The sequence below is a fragment of the Mauremys mutica genome, chromosome 2 (assembly GCF_020497125.1).
Source record: "Mauremys mutica isolate MM-2020 ecotype Southern chromosome 2, ASM2049712v1, whole genome shotgun sequence".
NCBI lineage: Eukaryota > Metazoa > Chordata > Testudines > Geoemydidae > Mauremys > Mauremys mutica.
This window is the reverse complement of record NC_059073.1, coordinates 267,122,598-267,142,293: the sequence shown is the minus strand read 5'-3', so window position 1 is coordinate 267,142,293 and position 19,696 is coordinate 267,122,598. Positions and strand designations below refer to the sequence as shown.

Below are 19,696 nucleotides of genomic sequence, written 5' to 3'. Positions count from 1 at the left end.
GTAGAGGGAAGACGTTAGCTAATTGTATTTAGTGTTGATATTTAGTTCAACACTTTTTTTTTTAATTAGCTGAAGCTGCTACAGACTTTCCAAATTGCTGTTCTGGCTTGCCGCAGAATGTGGGCACCTTGTTGAAGAACTTGCATCAAGCTTGTTACAGAGTAGAGGGGGCCTTGCATATAACGTACTGCTAGAAATCTGATTGAGAGTTTTGTGGACAAATTTTAAGTCATGTCAACTGCAGTCCTAAACAAAGAAAGAATACTCCATTTGGGTGGAAGGCATAAGAAAGGGAGGGGGGACAGTTTGTAGAATACCAGAAATCAATTAGTTCAGGGGTCAGCAACCTACGGCACACGTGCCAAAGGTGGCACGCGAGCCGATTTTTGATGGCACACGGCGGTGGGCTGAGCCGCTCAGCCTGCCACCGCTCTGCGGTTCCTGCTGCTGGCCCCTTGCCAGCTGGGGTCCCACCACCGGTCCCACTCAGTGCCCCCGGCTGGCCTGGGTGAAGGAACCCCGGGCTGGAAGCGGGCTGAGACCCCGGCTGTCAGGAGCCGGCGGCCGAAACCCCAGAACGGCGGCGGTCTGGAGGCAGAAGCTTGGTCTTGCTGGTAGCCAAGCTCCCACCTCCCCCGCTTCTTCCCCTAGCATGCTGTTTTCCTGCCCCTCCTTCTCTCTTTCCTTGCGAGGGGGAGAAGCGGAGCCACAGCATGCTTGCTGCTCCAGGGAGGAGGCAGAGAAGAGATGGGGACAGGGCCTTGGGAAAAGGGGTGGGGATGGGGCATATCCCCCCCAGCCCCCTGCCGTGAGCTGCTCCCCTGAGCCAAGCACCCCAGCCCTCTGCCCTGACCCCTCCACACACACACCTAGCCCTCTGCCCTGACCCCTGCACCCCCCACAACCCCAGCCCTGGCTTCTGCACCCCTCACACACCTCCAGCCCCTGTTCTGACTCCTGCACCCCCCACCCCATGCCCTGACTCTTGCACCTCCCCACATCCCCACCCCCAGCCTGAGCACCAAGCGTGAGCTCCTGCACGCGCACACACACATTCCCACCTGCACCCCTTGCACCAAATGGGAGTTGTCCCAGGTAAGCGCTCCACACCCAAACCTCCTGCCCCAACCCTGAGCCCCCTCCCTCATTCTAGCTCCTGGCCAGACCCTGCACCCCAACCCCCAGCCTGCTCCTTCACCCCCAGCCCTGAGCTCAGTGCAGAGAGAGAGGAAGAGAATGGGCTCGAACCAGGGAGAAGGTAGGTACCCACTTTAAGTGGGCAGGGCCAGGACCCCAGACTGGCAGCAGGCTGAGCGGGGCCAGCAGCCTGACCCTGGCTAGCAGGAGCCGGCAGACAGAACCCCAGACCGGCAGTGGGCTGAGCTGCTCAGCCCGCTGCCGGTCTAGGGTCCCAGCTGCCGGCCCCTTGCCAGCCGGGGTCCCGCAGGCCCCACTCAGCCCACTGCCAGCCTAGGTGAACTGAACCCCAGACCAGCAGTGGGCTGAGTGGGCCAGTGGTGTAAGATCAGCATTTTAATTTAATTTTAAATGAAGTTTCTTTAAACATTTTGAAAACCCTTGTTTACTTTACATACAACAATAGTTTAGTTACATAATATAGACTTAGAGAGAGAGAGACTTTCTATAAAATGTTAAAATGTATTACCGGCTCGTGAAACCTTAAGTAAAAGTGAATAAGTGAACACTGGGCACACCACTTCTGAAAGGTTGCCGACCCCTGAGTTAGTTGGTGGTCTAGTGCTGCTATGGAACATAAAGTTGTTGCTTACACAACTCACGTAACTTAAGGATACCCACAGGTAGTATCAAGGGTAGAGTAAATTGCAACAATGTTGTACTTAGGATGGGCAAAAGGTCTTGAACACCTCTCCCACCACCTCAATAAATAAATAAATAAACCCTCAGGAATATAAATCAATAAAACAAAATTCTCTTCTAGGGATTGCCCTGCACCCAGTTCCAAATTTCCCTGTCTCCGTATTTAGTAAACAAAAATCTCTAGTTTTCTTTCAGAAAGATAAACAGAAATCCCCAATTACCTTTAAACCAGGCTTCAAAACACATTTACTTATTTTAGCTGGATCCTTTTTGAAGGTGGGTAGCCAACTTCGCTCCCTGTAGCTGTTCAGCTTTCCTAGTGGTGTCAGCAACTAACTTAATGGGCTCCACTTGCTTCTGGTCTCTGCCCTGGGAAGTTAATGGGCTCCACCTGCTTCTGGTGTCTGCCCATTAACCTTTGCCTCCCAGAATCCTGAAGCTTCCTGATCCACATCCCAGGCAGGTTGTATACTGTATCACATATACATTGTGTAAAACAAACATTATATGTGTTAAGACTACAATACTTCCAACAAGCTGAACATATGGGAAGGGATGAGGTGGTTTGGAAATGTTCATATTTCCAGTACTCTTATCCTCTGTATCAAGCACATTTATGCTACCACTAATTTAATAAATGATAGCTAACTGTTTATGTAGGAGAGGAAAAAAAGTTTCAAGATGCCTGGGCTTTCCTGAGGGAGAACGTTGGCACCTAGATGTCACAGGAACTGGCACTTCAAACAATATGCATATGTTTCATTCTCAGTTAAAAAATATTTATGTTACAAAGGAGCCTTCATCCTTTTTGACAAGTGGAACACTCCTTATGAGTGATTACAAGTAGTAGCCTCAAAACTTTTTCACTGTTATATTTTATTTTAAAAAGCCTTCCAAGTAAACACAATACAGATAAATACAAATAACAAGGAAACTCAGAGAGCCACATGTCCAGAGGCCCAAGGCTATATACAAACCTTCCTCTGTAAAATAGGTGCATACGCACACTCTGCTAAAATACCATTAGACAGTTGTTAATGTGCAGAAATATTTTAAGTAGGGTTGCCAGGCATCCGGTTTTTTACCAGAATGCCTGGCTGAAAAAGGACCCTGGCGGCTCGGTCAACACCGCTGACTAGGCCATTAAAAGTCTGATCGGCGATGCTGCGGGGTTAAAGCAGGCTAGTCCCTACTTGTCCTGGCTGCACGCTGCGCCCCAGAAGCAGCCGGCAGGTCTGGCTCCTAGGTGAGGGTGCCAAGGGGCTCCTCGCACTGCCCACATCCTGAGCACTGGGAGCTGCAGGGATGATGCCTGCGGGCAAGAGCAGCGCACAGAGCCTCCTGGCCCCCCTGCCTAGGAACCAGACCTGCCGGCTGCTTCCGTGGTGCAGCTTGGAGCCAGGACAGGTGGGGGCTAGCCTGCCTTAGCCCCGCTGCGCCGCTGCCTGGAAGCTGCCCAAGGTAAGCCCGAGCCCCAACCCCCTGCCCCAACCCTGAGCCTCCCCCAAACCCACAGCCCCCTCCTGCACCTGAAACCCCTCATCCCTGGTCCCACCCCAGAGTCTGCACCCCCTGCCAGAACCCTCACCCCCCCGCACACCAACCCCCTACCCCAGCCCAAAGGCCCCTCCCACACCCTGTGAACCCCTCATGGCCCTCTGCCCCAGCCCAAAGGCACCTCCCATACCTTATGGCCCCACTCCAGAGCCTGCACCCCAAACTGGAGCCCTCACCCTCTCCTGCACTCCAACCCCCTGCCTCAACCCACAGTCCCTTCCCGCACTCTGAATCCCTCAGCCCAACCCCCTAGCCTGGAGCCCCCTCCTGCACCCTGAACCCCCTCATCTCTGGCCCCACCCCAGAGCCAGCACCCCCAGCCAGAGCCCTCACCCCGTCGTGCACCCAAGCCCCTACCCCAGCCCGGTGAAAGTAAGTCAGGGTGGGGAAGAGAGAGCCACCCAGGGAGGGGGAATGTAGTGAGTGAAGGGCGGGGCCCCAGGGAAGGGGCAGGGCTAGGATGTTGGGGTTTGTGCGAGTAGAAAGTTGGCAATCCTAATTTTAAATCATGTTCTCATGAGGACATAGTTTAAGCTGTTTTTGTAGGAAAGAACAAAACCAGATGATTTGATAGCTGGAAAAAAAATCAGTAAATAGCAGTGAGGATTCAATCTTTTGCAGGTTTGGTCTTTTTAAACTTAAAATGATTAAATCAGAAAAAAAAATCATAGCAGCATTTTAAGAAAAAGCAGATTTTTTTTAAAAAAAATAAGTGGTTTATTTAAAATACCTAAACAGTGCCCTCATGCATTTGCTGTAGCAATCAATTATATTCTGGTACAGTATTGTGTGGTTTAGTGCTGTGAGGCGCTTGGAGCTTGAGGGTGCTTGTGACTTTGCTAAGAGTGTTTGGATCCATAATTATCAGAGATACAAATCTTTGTTGAAATGTTTTATTTAACAGCCCAGATGGAAAAACTATTAAGCAATACAGTTAAAGGAAGTGAACTAGTATGTATAGGATGGGTAGGCCACTTGTTTCAGGAGAGGCATTGGCCTTCCCATATATGGAAAAAGACATTTCAGTTGTTAACTTTATGAGGAATCTATGCCCAGAACTACATTCATCACAGAGCTGCACTTCCTCAGGAATGTTTCTGTTCCAGGCTGTCTTAGTCATAGCTTCAACAGTGTGTCACATCTTTGTAGACTTATTTATATAGTCTGCATGGATTTGCTGTTCGTCCAGTTAGGCTGCCCTAAAAAGGTGATCTGCTTATAATTTCTCATTTCCACTAATGATAAAGGCTGTGTGGTGCCAGCAATTTAATTCTACTTATTGAATTTAATACAATTCAAAGAAGCAGCATATATTGTATTTAAACTGAAGCTTTTTGTAAATTAATACTCAAAAAACTTAATTGTGAAACAGGATTTCTACATGCACAATATATCTGGTACAAACCCACAAAAGCAAGGAAATGCAAAGTTACCCAAGAATACATACCTTTCTCTACCCACAAGCACACTATTACCATTACCACAAGGACGGTACACCACAGACTACATACTGCAACCTTAACTCTTCCCTTCTATTGCACTCTGCACAGACCCCTTTATCCAATTATTTCCCCCAAACATTAATAGTTGTGGATGTTAAGTTTGATAGTCGGTTTTTGAGAGGGTAATTTGGCAAAGGGTGCACACCCCTAGTGGGGCAGAATTCAGGATGCAGTGCATGGTCTCTGGTGTACAGTTATTGGATGTTGGTAAGGTGTGTGGGACTTAGAGGATTATGCACTGTTAGGTAGCTTAACTTTCCATTTCTCTGTGTGTGTGTGTTTGGTGTGTGTGTGTAAGACAGAGAGAGAGAACCCTAACTGCTGCACAATTATTTTTGTGTGTCTTAATTTCATAGGTTGGTTTTTTTAATGTTTAAATTAGGGTTAGCAGTTTGATGGGGAAGGCAATTCTGTTGGGGATAGAAATGCAGCTCCTGTGGCAGCATGTGAAACCTTTTCCATTATAGTATAAAAATGGATAAAAAAGTATAGATCCTGATGGAGAAGATTGTCAGTCCATCTTCGGTGCACCTATCCCCTGTCAATCAGGCTTGGGTACAGAGTATGTAAACTTTCAGTAGCAACTAAAAATGCTCCTAAATCCTGTATAGAAAACAAAAAGCCTATCCCCACTGCATCAGATATATTAATAAATCTCTTCTCTTCCAATATTTTTGAAAAATAGACAATTTTAAAAGAAATCTGTCAGCAAAGAAATGTAAGGCTGCCAAAGAAAATTTGCAGCCAGAGCCCATTTTCAAATACTGTAATTTCTGTTAAAAATGTTATGAAGAGAAACCAGATAAGAATTACATAGAAAATTTAAAGTGCCTAAGAAGTGAAATTGCACACTGGTTGGCTATATGCTTGTAGAGAAAACAGGACCATATGCTCCATTTTAGAATACTATGAAATAACTACCAGGTGTTTCCATAATAATTAGGGAAACTAGAAGTCGAATAATTTTCTGGATACAGTGGTTTATAAGCTTTCAAATTCTGTTCTTTTCTTATAAAATGTGCATAATATGTAGCGTGCTCATATTTTTTTAGGGATATCTTTATTAAGATTTGTAGTGTGAAGAAAAGACTTAATCCTTTTTTGTCTTGCCTGATTCCTGACATTTTCAGATCAATTTTAAAGTCATTTTAAAGTCACTCAGAATGAGAGATCTTTTGTAAATAGTTATGTGAAAATTGTTTGTGTTTTTATTTCCAACTCATCACTGAGTCTTATTTTTAATAGTTTCTCTGAGTTTTTACATTTGCACAGTAAAATATCTAACTAAATTTGATTTCTTCCTGCCTAAATTCCATTATATCTAATTTTGGTACTTTCAAGGTGTCTGGGAGGGCTTCAAATAACTACCTATGGTATGAAACCATGGAAATAAAAACATTTCATATCTATTTATAGTCCAACAGACTATGGAGCATTATTGTACACACTAGAATCTGCACTCTAACCTGGGATTAGTATATTATGACTTTCTCCAATCTTCATTCTGAGAACAGGAGTAATTTATTTTGAAAATGGTGCATGCATTTAACTAATTTATGGGGTACAGAGTATGTAAACTTTCAGTAGCAACTAAAAATGCTAAATGGACTATATGAAATGACAGGGAAAGAGTGTTTTCATCACTGTGGTATCTTCCTAAAAAAACAATTGACTGGAAGGTGAATAAGGAGGAAAAATCTGTTAGGTCATATCAAAATGCTGGCCTGTTCTCTTTAGTATATTATACAGTGCCTTTGCCCAGTCTGATTTTAAATAACTGAAAAATGATGCTTCCACAAATTTCCTTGAGAGACTATTATTCAGTCCAACATACCACAAAATCAGGACATTTTTCTAATGTTTAGTTTAAATTGGTGGGTCTGCTTGATCACCAGGGATAATGAGACTAATTAAGGATGTTTATAAAAAACTAAATGATTTCTGTGCATCAGTCATCACCACAGGGAGATAACTGCTCTTTTTTGGTAATAAAAATTAGGTACTATCACCAGGCCCAAATGGTATGCATCCAATAGATTTGATGGAGCTTAAGTATGAAGTGATTGAAGCATGGTGGATTGATTTAAATCCAAGCCATTTTAAATTACTGATATTAATCATGATTTAAATTGGCAAGCAGGGAACCTTGATTTAAATAATTGATTTTAATCTTGTTTTGGATTTGTACTTTTTAATTCTTTACCTAAAGAAAGATTGATTCTCGTTGGTTTTTAACCATTACATCATATTATTTTACAGCTAAATATAGCCTTTACACTAAAGGTAATGCTTCTTTTTGGTAACCAAAAGGATACACGATAACTATTATTATTATTATGAGGCATAATTTGCATTTATTCAGATTCTTAATTTTTACATTCTTTTTAATTATGGTAGAAAAAACACTTATTTACTAGATCAATTTTTTTTTATTACTTATAATTTGTGTCAAGCTTTATTTGGATGGAAATTAAAATTCAATTAAAATGCACAAACAGCATTTTTAATTTTGTATTGATTAAATAAAGCTATCTTAAATGAGCTGGATACATTAGGAAAAAAAGCAAGTTAATCAAAACTTGTTTTGCCTTTAAAATTGACCAATTTATTAAACAAAGCATGAATGATCTGTAATTAGTGAATTGAGCTGTTTATTTGTTTGGTCACCATGTCCTTCAGGTTTTTAGAACTAGTTGCTAGTTTAGAACTAGTCATCCCTAGTTTTTATTCATAAATTGGAAGAGGGAAACCAAGTCTTCCTGCTTTTTCAATTTCCATTTTTGTTTTAATTTTGAAGGAGCAAGTAATTGAACTGAACTAGTTGAATAAACTGAAATAAAGAAAATATTCTCTGCACTTGCAGAAGAGGATGCTGGTGTTTATCATTTCAACAAATTCTGGTTCCAGGTGTTTAGCTAGTGACTTCTACCAGCTCAGTGGTTTGATTTTCTTTAAAACTTAGCAGCAAACATGTACTGCCTAATTTTATTTCTTATAATTAAATGATGTTAATAAATTGTAGTAAGTTTAGGTATTACCATAGGTTGATATAATATCAAAATCAATTTTAAACCCCTCTATTTGATTTAAATTTTAAAAAATCAATTTTTTTTAAATCATCTACTTTTAGTCACCCTGGGCTAACCTATCAAAAATTTGCAATCTCTCATTAAAAACAGCTACTCTACCAGAAGATTGGAGGATAGTAGATATCGTCCTTATATTTAGAAAAAGATTTCAGGGGGGATCCAGAGAATTACAAACTAGTAAGCCTTACATCTATACTTGGTAAATTTGTTGAAACAAAAACAGAAAAATAAAACACCAGGAAGATCATAATGTGATCTCTGGTGACTAAAGTTCTAAAGAATGCGGTTTCTGCAAAGAAAAATCATGACTCACAAATCTGTTAGAATACACCGAAAGTGTCAATAATATAATATATATAAAGGAGAACCAACTGACTTAATTTATTTATGCTTTTGAAAAGCCTTGGATAAGATCTCTAACTAGAAGCCACTAAATTAATGAAGCTGTCCTGGTATGACAGGCAAAGTATTGTCATGGATCAAAACCTGACTAAAGGACAGGAAACAGAGTAAGAAATAAATTAGCAGTTTTCATCATGGCAAAAGGTAACAGCAGGACATCTCCAGGTTCTGTACTAAGTGCAGTGTTTAATGTATGTATTAACAATCTGACAGAGGGGTGAGCAGTGAGGTTAAAAAAAGCCATGATCGGCTCCTGCTCCACTGTGCCACTTTCTTCTTCAGCGGCAATTCAGCAGCAGGTCCTTCCCTCCGAGAGGGACCGAGGAACTTGCCGCCGAAGAGCCCGACGTGCCTCCCCAGGCACCTGCTTGCTGAGCTGGTGCCTGGAGCTGGCCCTGGTCAGAGGGAGCTAACCAAACAAAATGAATGGGCATCACAATAGCAGATGAAGTTCAGTGTTGATAAATGCAAAGTAATACATATTGGAGGAAAAAAATTGTGCTACTTACGGCTTGTCTACCTGAACGTTTAGTTTCCGGCAAGCTAGAGTGTGAGTCTATCCTCACTAGCCTGCTGTTCACTAACTGTCCATATAGACCCTGCTGACTTGCACTAATGGTTAGTATTCAGATCTACTGCTGTTTCAAAGCAGGGTAGATCAGAGCACACGGAGGAATTGTTAGTGTGTATCAGCAGGGTCCCCATGGATAGTTAGTGCTCAGCAGGCTAGGGGCGGGGCAGATTCACACCCTAGCTTGCTGTAAACTGAATGTTCATGTAGGAAAGCCCTCATATTCCTTACAGGGTTCTAACTTCACTGTATTAAGTCAAGGGAGTTTTAAAAAAATAATTTGAAAATAAACTCTCCACAGTGGTACCTTCCTAGTATAACACCCAATCTGCATATACTAGAAGTACAATCATATTTTGTTTAACCAGGTCATAACACACTCACCTAACCTATTTGACAAGATTAATTGAGGCATGTCATCAGATTAATGTCCAAATCACATTTGTATGTCCATATTACCATGCTGTCCTACTACGTTTGGTATATTAATAGCTCAACTACTTACCTTTTATTTTTCAGACAAATTTCAACTCGCTCTTCTGGGTTATACTACTATGTTGCTCGATTTGGGATGGATTTGCCCAACCAGGTACATCTAAATGTTGTAACAACCTTGAATTCAGCAATAGATTGATTTAAAGTAAAGTTGAACTGTATATTTTTACCATGGTTTCATTTAACATAGATAGCACACTTTTGCCTTCATGCACTTCCTGGTAACATGTTAGAGAAGCAGTAATAATAATAATAAAATAATAGCTCATATTTTGCTTTTTCTTGGTGGCCTGTTCGAACTGGATTTACCTTGAGTTACATGGCTAGTAGCGAGGAATTTATTTCAAATTAAGTGTGTGATTACCAGCATATTTTAAAATGAAATTAATTTATTTTTGTTCCCTAATAGGTGGAAGTGATTGTATAAAAGCTAATGCAAAATCATGTGGGGAATGTATACAAGCAGGACCAAACTGTGGCTGGTGCAAAGCACAAGTGAGTATATTTGTGAAATGCTTTCTCTGATGTTTTGTCTTAGGTGTTTTAGTACCCTGAAAACTATTTATTCTTACCCTATTTTAGGATTTTCAATAGTAGCCATTTATTTCAGTGTCTAAATCAAAGCTTAAGAACAATTTAAGTATCTTATGCTAAATAAATGGATGAAATCTGGATAGGCTAGGTCTGGCCATCAGAAAGTGTCAGAGATTTTGATCTCTTTCATTGCCAGATATTAAGGGCACATAGACTTTAGGAGATCTGTCTCATAGTTATTTAAAATCATTCCAGCCTGGAGTCTGTCTGGATGTGTTTAATTATATTCTCCCACTGACATTAGAGGATTGGTAATTTTAGATACAGACAAAGTGGAAGAGGGAAGCTGGGAGGGGGAGGATTAAGGGGTTGAAGTTTCAGTATTTGATTCTTAGGGTGGACTGGTGTTTTTGGTTTATATTTCATACCAAAAAAAAAAGAGAGAGAGAGAATGCAAGGTTATGTAATTAATCACTCAAGTCAGGAAGTGCAAAATTTAAGATTGAATGTACAGGGTCTGATCTTATGTATCAAATAATACAAGATGATATCATACAATTTATTCTACAGTTTTAGCCACATATGTTGAACTGTTTGTTCCAACTAAAAAAAAAAAACCTTGAACAGGGATCAGGTATGGAAAATCTCAACCTGAAATGTGAATGTTTCAGAAAACTATACAAAACTGAAAACAGGAATTTTAATAGAGAGTGTTTTACAACTTTAACTAGAGTGGTTGCTGCCAAAATGCAAGTTATAATGTAAATTTCCTGATTTTTAGTAATCAGACTTATACTTAAGACAGGAAGCCTTACCTATTTACAGCTCCACACACATATCTTCCGTAAATATTGGAATATATTTAGTAAACTTTGTCGTTTTGGTTGCAGATTCATGTAGCTCCTGGCCAGTTTCACATCAATAAATATGTCCGACACATTTTAGGAGCCATGCATAAATATCTTTAATTTTTGCTTATGTATTGAAAAAAACTTCCCCTTTCTTCCAGTGATTAAAAATGCCTCATACTAGAAACCATATGAGTGCATGTATTCATACTGTATTTACAGGTCAAAATGCTTTTTTGTATTGTGGGATGGTAGCTTTAGTTCAAGACAAAGTTTTCCAAGACTCTCTAGTTCAGAAGTACATTCCTCACTCTTCCTCCTCCTCATTGAACTTTTCCCAAATGTGTCAGGAGTTGTATACATCACTAAAGAGAGAAGGTGGGTGAGGTAATATCTTTTATTGGACCAACTTCTGTTGGTGAGAGAGACAAGGTTTTGAGTTACATAGAGAGCTCTTCTTTGGGTCGTCAAAGCACTGTAATTCTGTTATAGTCTACCCAAATACTGTGATGTACTATTTAATTACAAGGTTTCCAAAAAAAGCAAAACTAAAGTTCTGTTGCCGCACATATCAATTAAATTGTTCAGTTTCTTATAGGCTAGTTGTGGAAAGGCAGATTTTCTCATTTGCTGGTGGTGGTTTTTGAGCATCTCAGTCAGAATAGCTAATTGAATAGTGACTTCATGTTGCTGTTGGAAGAGTGACTTTGAACCTTTTTTTTTTTAACCTTGCCTCAGTCACATGCACAGATTGACTTTAGTAAAGTTAACCATAAGCTGCTGTACTGGATAAATTTTTCACTATCGTCATTACTAAATTTAGTAAATAAATGTATTTCATAGTTTTATATTTTACAATTTAAAATACACTTTTAAACAATTGCTAGTGTCTCTTGGTGTGACCAGATGTTCTGATTTTATAGGGACAGTCCCAATTTGGGAGTCTTTTTCTTATATAGGCTCCTGTTACCCTCCACCCATTGTCCCGATTTTTCACACTTGCTGTCTGGTCACCCTAGTGGCTCTAGAGGTTCTTGATGCATAAAAATAATGGGGTAAATACAAAAAGTAGCGTTATGTGCTCAAGCCATGTGTTACAGATTGTAAATTGCTGTGAGTTTGATGATGTTCTTCACCATATCTTCTAGAATTTTTTACAAGAAGGAGAGCCGACTTCTGCCCGATGTAATGACTTGGAAGCACTAAAGAGTAAGGGCTGCTCTCTAAATGAAACAGAAAATCCTAGAGGTACCCAAGGAGTCCTCAAAAATAAAACGGTAACAAATCGTAGCAAAGGTACTGCAGAAAAGCTCAAACCAGAGGACATTACCCAGATCCAGCCACAGCAATTAGTACTGAAGCTGCGAACAGGTATGGGGATATTAATTCTGATCTTCATATATTTTTAGGCTTTCAGTATTATCTATGAATTTGATATTTTGAATGCTACATATATCTTTCTGCAATAATGATGATTGTTACTAGGAAGCACAGAGATTTGAAGAAGAGCAGTCCCATCCCTGTAACTCCAAGCGCTCAGATAACCTGGTGAATGAGAGTAAAGCTTAGATACTATGGGCATAATTTACACAGAACATTGAGATAAAAACAAAAGATAATAAAGAACATGTAGGGGGCTTGCATTAGTAAATGTATTCCTACGAAAAGACTAGTTTACAGGTTAAGACATAATTGTCCCATTTTGTAGTGGTTTTGACTTGTCATCCTGGAGTGTGTCCATCCGGAAAATAGAGTAGTAGATTAATAATAAAAGGGAGGTTAAGATGAAAAACACAGAATGAAAAGTTATGAGAGCACTGCGGTCTGCCAAAGCACTCTGTGCCCAAAGGCTGAACTAGTTGAGAACTAGTTTTTGAGGTTTGGTAACCATGAGAGCAGAAGCCCAGCAGCCAGATTTGCAGATTTACATACAAGATACCGTGTTCTAGGAGGCCAAAGAAGTGGATACAGACCTAGATGAATGAGTACAAACCACAAGGTAGTTGTATAGCTGTTTTCATACCTGAAATAGAGACTTGCCTCCTTCTGGACAGGAAAACAGAGTTCTTACAAGAGAAAATTATAATAGTACTCCAGAGATCTAGGAATCTGTTAGGCTCGATGAAAAGTCTTGCCATCTTTTGGATAAAATGGAGAATTGATTTAGGAATCAGCTCATCCAAGAACTACTTTATCTTGGTAGAACTAAAGTTAGGCTTCTAGTTGAGACAGTTGCAAACTAAGAAACTCTGCAAGACAAAGTAATGGCTGCCAAAATGAGACTTGAAGAGTCAGAGGGTACGTTTACACTACGGGATTATTCCGATTTTACATAAACTGGTTTAGTAAAACAGATTGTATAAAATCGAGTGCGCGCGGCCACACTAAGCACATTAATTCGGTGGTATGCGTCCGCGGTCTGAGGCTAGCGTCGATTTCTGGAGCGTTGCACTGTGGGTAGCTATTCCGCAGCTATCCCATAGTTCCCGCAGTCTCCCCCGCCCCTTGGAATTCTGGGTTGAGATCCCAGTGCCTGATGGGGCAAAAATCATTGTCGCGGGTGGTTGTGGGTAAATGTCGTCAATCATTCTTTCCTCCAGGAAAGCAACGGCAGACAATCATTTCGCGCCCTTTTTCCCTGGATTGCCCTGGCAGACGCCATAGCATGGCAAGCATGGAGCCTGTTTTGCCTCTTGTCACTGTCACTATATGTGTACTAGATGCCGCTGATAGAGGCGATTCAGCAGTGCTACACAGCAGCATTCATTTGCTTTTGCATGATAGCAGAGATGGTTATCAGCCGTTCTGTACCATCTACAAACCCTTGTAAATTGGCTATGAGATGATGGTTACCAGTCCTTTTGTGCTGTACCCTCTGCTGCTGTCATAGGTGCCCCTGGCTGAGCTCAGCCGGGGGCGCAAAAGACAAGCAGAGACGGTTACCAGTCATATTGCACCATCTGCTGCTATCATGGGTGCCCCTGGCTGAGATCAGCTGGGGGTGCAAAAGACAAAAATGGGAATGACTCCCCGAGTCAATCCCTCCTTTATGGTATCTAAAAATAGAATCAGTCCTGCCTAGAGAATGGGGCAAGTGTACTAGAGAACCAGTGTATCAGAGAACCAGAAAGCACAGCCGCTCCGTGTCAGATCCCGCAGAAATGATGAGCTGCATGCCATTCACAGGGGGTGCCCCTGCAACAACCCCACCTGTTGCTTCCCTCCTCCCCCAGCCTTCCTGGGCTACCGTTGCAGTGTCCCCCCCATTTGTGTGATGAAGTAATAAAGAATTCAGGAATAAGAAACAGTGACTTGTTAGTGAGATAATGAGGAGAAGGCAGCCTCCAGCTGCTATGCTAGTCCAGACAGGACATTAAGCAGCATGGGGGAGAGGAGCCCAGCATCCCGCTGCTATGATAGTCCAGGCAGTACAGAATCTTTTCTTTACACATGAAGGGTGGGGACTGATGGAGCTCAGCCCCCTATTGCTACGATGAAGATGGTTACCAGCCGTTCTGTACCATCTACTGGGAATGATCAGGAGTTTTTTACCCAGGCGCCCCTGGCCAACCTCACCTGAGGCCAGCCAGGAGCACTCACGGGCTGATGATGAGGACGGGTACCAGTCCTATTATGCTGCACCATCTGCCACAAGGCTGATGATGAGGACAGTTACCAGTCATATTGCACCATCTGCAACCAGTGAGGGAGAAAGAGGATACTGCAATTGAGTGCTGCAGCATCACGTCTACCAGCAGCATTCAGTAGACACAGGGTGACATTTAAAAGAGTCAAGAGAGGATTTTTTTCCCTTTTACTTCTGGGAGTGGGTGGGGGGAGGGGGTAAATTAACGAGCTATGCCCTGAACCACCGCGGACACTGTGTTTGACCCTACAGGCATTTGGAGCTCAGCCAAGAATGCAAATGCTTTTCGGAGACTGCAGGAATTGTGGGATAGCTTGAGTCCTCAATCCCCGCTCCCTCCCTCCATGAGCGTCCATTTGATTCTTTGGCTTTCCGTTACGCTTGTCACGCAGCAGCGTGCTGAGTCCCTGCTGTGGCCTCTGTCTGGAGATTTTTTAAAAATGCTTTGGAATTTCGTCTTCTGTAACGGGGCTCTGATAGAACAGATTTGTCTGTCCATACAGCAATCACATCCGTACGGTCCATGCTGGAGCTCTTTTTGGATTTTGATTTCGGACTGCATCGCCACCCATGCTGATCGGAGCTCCACGCTGGGCAAACAGGAAATGATATTTAAAAGTTCGCGGGGCTTTTCCTGTCTACCTGGCCATTGCATCCGAGTTCAGATTGCTGTCCAGAGCGGTCAGTGGTGCACTGTGGGATACCACCCGGAGGCCAATAATGTTGATTTGCGGCCACACTAACCCTAATCCAATATGGTAATTCCGATATTAGCGCTACTCCTCTCGTTAGGGAGGAGTACAGAAACCGGTTTAAAGAGCCCTTTATATTGATATAAAGGGCCTCTTAGTGTGGATGGGTGTGGCGTTAAATCGGTTTAACGCTCCTAAAACCAGTTTAAACGCATAGTGTAGACCAGGCCAGATGGAGGAGAGAGCTTTGTGAGGGTTTGAATGGTGGCTTCATGGGGTTTGCGAAACTAAAGTGACTTACCATTGCAGGTGGCACTTTGACTTGAAGTTTCACATTTAGGAAGTATGAAGGGAAACAGTCAGTATGTCTGTCTTCCTGAGTTTCAGAGCCTCGAAGGCATGGCCTTGGCCTGTGGGTAATTTAAAATAGTCAAGAAGAAAGTAGAACCGACTTGTATGACTCATGAAGGGGAACTAGATTTAACACCATTAGTAAAAGGTTTTCCAAATCCTTCTGTAGTATCTTAGGCCTGGACTATACTACGAGTTTATGTCAAATTTAGCAGCGTTAAATCAAATTAACCCTGCACCCGTCCACACAACGAAGCCATTTTTGTCGACTTATATGGCTCTTAAAATCGATTTCTGTACTCCTCACCGACGAGGGAAGTAGTGCTGAAATCGACATTGCCATTTCGAATTAGGGTTAGTGTGGCCGTAATTCGATGCTATTGGCCTCTGGGAGCTATCCCACAGTGCACCATTGTGACCGCTCTGGACAGCAATCTGAACTCAGATGCACTGGCCAGGTAGACAGGAAAAGCCCCGCGAACTTTTGAATTTTATTTCCTGTTTGCCCAGCGCGGAGAGCTGATCAGCACAGGTGATCGTGCAGTCCCAGAATCAAAAAAGAGCTCCAGCATGGACCGTGCGGGAGATACTGAATCTGATCTCTGTATGGGGAGATGAATCTGTTCTATCAGAACTCCGTTCCAAAAGACGAAATGCCAGAACATTTGAAAAAAATCTCCAAGGCCATGATGGACAGAGGCCACAACAGGGACTCAGCACAGTACTACGTGAAACTTAAGGACTTGAGACAAGCGTACCAGAAAGCCAAAGAATTAAATGGACACAGAGGGAGGGGCAACTGACCACTGTAGCTATCCCACAGTTTCCACACCCTCCGAAAACCATTTGAATTCTGGGTTTAGCTCCCAATGCTTGAAGGGTCAAAAACACTGTCGCGAGTGGTTCAGGGTATATGTCATCAGCCTTCCCCCCCGTGAAAGCAAAGGGGGAAAAAATCGTTTCTCGCCTTTTTTTCCACTGTCACTGTATGTCTGCTGGATGCTGCTGGCAGACGCAGTGCTGCAGCACTACACAGCAGCATCCCATTGTCTTGCCTTGCCTTGCGGACGGCAGACGGTGCAGTATGACTGGTATCCATCATCGTCGTCCCGTGGGTGCTCCTGGCTGGCCTCGGTGAGATCGGTTGGGGGCGCCTGGACAAGAATGGGAATGACTCCAGGTCATTCTCTTCTTTAGGTTTTGTGTAATGGAGATTCAGTCCTGCCTGGAATATCATGCCATCTGGAGGCTTCTGCCTCAGGCTGCTCTCCCAGTCGGCAGCACCACGCGGTCGCACCTATCCCAGCCTACCCCTTGCTACTAGGGCTCACAATCAGATACTTAGACCGCTACATTTTGCTGCAAATAAAGTTAAGCTGCTATTTAGAACTGTCCCCCAACATACATATCCTGGGACATTTTGTATTTTACCAGTGTCAACCAAAGGCCCACTCACAAATGGAGATTCAGTCCTGCCTGTGCTTATCACAGATTCCCATTTTCAGCTATAGACTGGGCAAGTGCAGAATGGTGGTTCACTCTACTTTGCTGTAAGACAGCCGCCCTCCCCCGCCCCCACCCTTGATCTCTGCTTGCAGAGGCAATAAAGTCAGTGTTGTTTCAATTTCATGCATTCTTTATTACTTCATCACACAAATGGGAGGATAACTGCCACGGTAGCCTGGGGGGTGGGGGAGGAGGGAAGCAACAGGTGGGGTTGTTGTAAGGGCACCCCCTAGAATGGCATGCAGCTCATCATTTCTGCGGGATGTCTGGGGCTCTGACCCGGAGCGGCCGTTTGCCTCTCTGGTTCTTTAGTAGGCTTGCCTGATGTTCTAGGCAGGACTGACTCTCCATTACACAAAACTTAAAGAAGAGAATGACCTGGGGAGTCATTCCCATTTTTGTCCAGGCGCCTCCGACCGACCTCAGCGAGGCCAGCCAGGAGCACCCATGACAGCAGCAGACGGTACAGTATGACTGGTAACCGTCTTTGCTAACTTGCAAAGGCACGGGGATGCTGCGGTGTAGCATTGCAGTATGGCGTCTGTCAGCAGCATCCAGTAGACATACAGTGACAGTGAAAAAAGGCTAAACGGGCTCCATGGTTGCTGTGCTATGGCGACTGCCCAGGCAATCCAGGGAAAAGGCACGAAATTATTGTCTGCCGTTGCTTTCACGGAGGGAGGATTGACTGACGACATTTACCCATAACCACCCGCTACAAATTTTTGGCCCCATCAGGCATTGGGATCTCAACCCAGAATTCCAATGGGTGGGGGAGACTGCGGGAACTATGGGATAGCTATGAGAGAGCTACCCACAGTGCAATGCTCCGGAAGTCAATGCTAGCCTCGGTACATGGACGCACACCGCCAAATTAATGTGCTTAGTGTGGCCGCGTGCACTCGACTTTATACAATCTGTTTCCAAAAATCGATTTCTGTAAAATCGGAATAATCCCGCAGTGTAGACATATCCTTAGGGTAGAATCTTTTCAAGACATTAGAATATCAGTAAGGTCCTGAGCGTTCTAAGTTCCAAGTGTCAGTTTCTGCACTTCCAGGGAGAAACCTTCACATTGGTAGTGTCTGGGTATGCAGAGCCCTAATGAAGCCTATCCAGATCTAAGGGGGACAAGCTGCAATCTGTAATAATCTCGGTAACCAGTGTTTCCTTGGCCAGAGTTGGCAGTGGAATTCTAAGGATTAGTTTAACTGGGAGACACTCAGTCGACTATATTAGTCAGTGTTTCTGCAAAAAGGAATCTTGGAATAAGTCTCTCATCCTTGTATTTTTTCATGTAAAGGGGATCTTTCTTTGTTGGATTTTTTTATTACATGTTATATAAACTCACCCCATGTTTTTAAGACTGTAATAAGTAATCACAAGAGGGTGAGATAGGGATGAAAGAAAGGTAAACCAATCCTTAATTTACTTTAAGGTTTTATTTTACCTCCTTAATTTTACAGATCCATAGTCTTTTGTGTTTGTGTGTTTTAGTGCTATAAATACAGGAAAAAAAGCTGTGCTACTTATCTTGCAGGAACATTATTTGTTGAAATTAATATGTAGGTCAAGATTTCAGAAGTGACTACTGATTTTTGGTGTCACAGATTTTCATGTATTCAACATAAGACAACCTATAGGGACCTGATTTCAGAGAGTTGGCCTTCAGACCTTTCTGAAAATCAGGCTTCTTTAAGGTGTTTCATATGGGACATGCAAAATTGTTAGTCACTTTTGAAAATCCTGGACATATTAATTTGCAGTTAATCACTTCCAGTTATAGAAGTAACCTTATTCATGGTTGGTGTGAACTTTTTTTTAGGACATTGATGAAAGACCTTTGATAAAGAAGATATATTTCATGTCAGTTCTGTTACTCTGCATTTTGTAATGAATGGAGTTTATTTTTGTTGATTTAGGGGAACCACAGACATTTTCATTAAAATTTAAGAGAGCTGAAGACTACCCCATTGATCTTTATTACCTTATGGATCTCTCTTACTCCATGAAGGATGATTTAGAGAATGTGAAGAGTCTTGGTACTGCTCTAATGACAGAAATGAGGAAAATAACTTCAGATTTTCGAATTGGTAAGAAAGATTTTATTATTTATGGGCGTGGGAAAAGGGAAAAATCCCATTTGTAGATTTCAAAATAATAAAGTTGAATTTACTGATGTGTTTTTGGATGGTCTGAAAAATAGTAAAAGAAAAATTAGCAATATTCATATTATTGCTATTCTTCTAGTAAAGGACAGTTTAGAAACTGTTCCCGACGAATACTTGGAATATTGAGGGGGAACATTGAAATTTTTTGAACTGTGCACTATTCCATCATGACTATATATACTAGAACAGGGGTGGGCAAACTACGGCCCGCGGGCCACATCCGGCCTGCGGGACTGTCCTGCCCGGCCCCCGAGCTCCTGAGCCAGGAGGCTCACCCTTGGCCCCTCCCTTGCTATCCCCCATCCCCCGCAGCCTCAGCTCGCTCGCTCCGCCGCTGGCGCAATGCTCTGGGCGGCAGGGCTGCGAGCTCCTGGGGCAGCGAGCTGCGGAGCCCAGCCTGACCCAGTCTCTGTGCTGCACGGTGGCGGCGGCTGCGTGGCTGTAGCGCCGCCAGCCAGCGGTGCTCCAGGCAGTGTGGTAAGGGGGCAGGGGA

General features: G+C 42.9%; 1 protein-coding gene across 1 annotated transcript in view; it reads left to right on the top strand.

Annotated features, from left to right (window-relative positions):
• The window catches only part of ITGB1 (integrin subunit beta 1), an 89,800-nt gene that overhangs the window by 27,955 nt on the left and 42,149 nt on the right, over nucleotides 1–19,696 (top strand). The window contains exons 2-5 of the mRNA XM_045007911.1: nucleotides 9,480–9,549; nucleotides 9,865–9,950; nucleotides 11,986–12,208; nucleotides 18,955–19,125. Coding sequence (XP_044863846.1) covers nucleotides 9,480–9,549; nucleotides 9,865–9,950; nucleotides 11,986–12,208; nucleotides 18,955–19,125 — 550 coding nt within the window. The remainder of the gene's footprint in view (nucleotides 1–9,479; nucleotides 9,550–9,864; nucleotides 9,951–11,985; nucleotides 12,209–18,954; nucleotides 19,126–19,696) is intronic.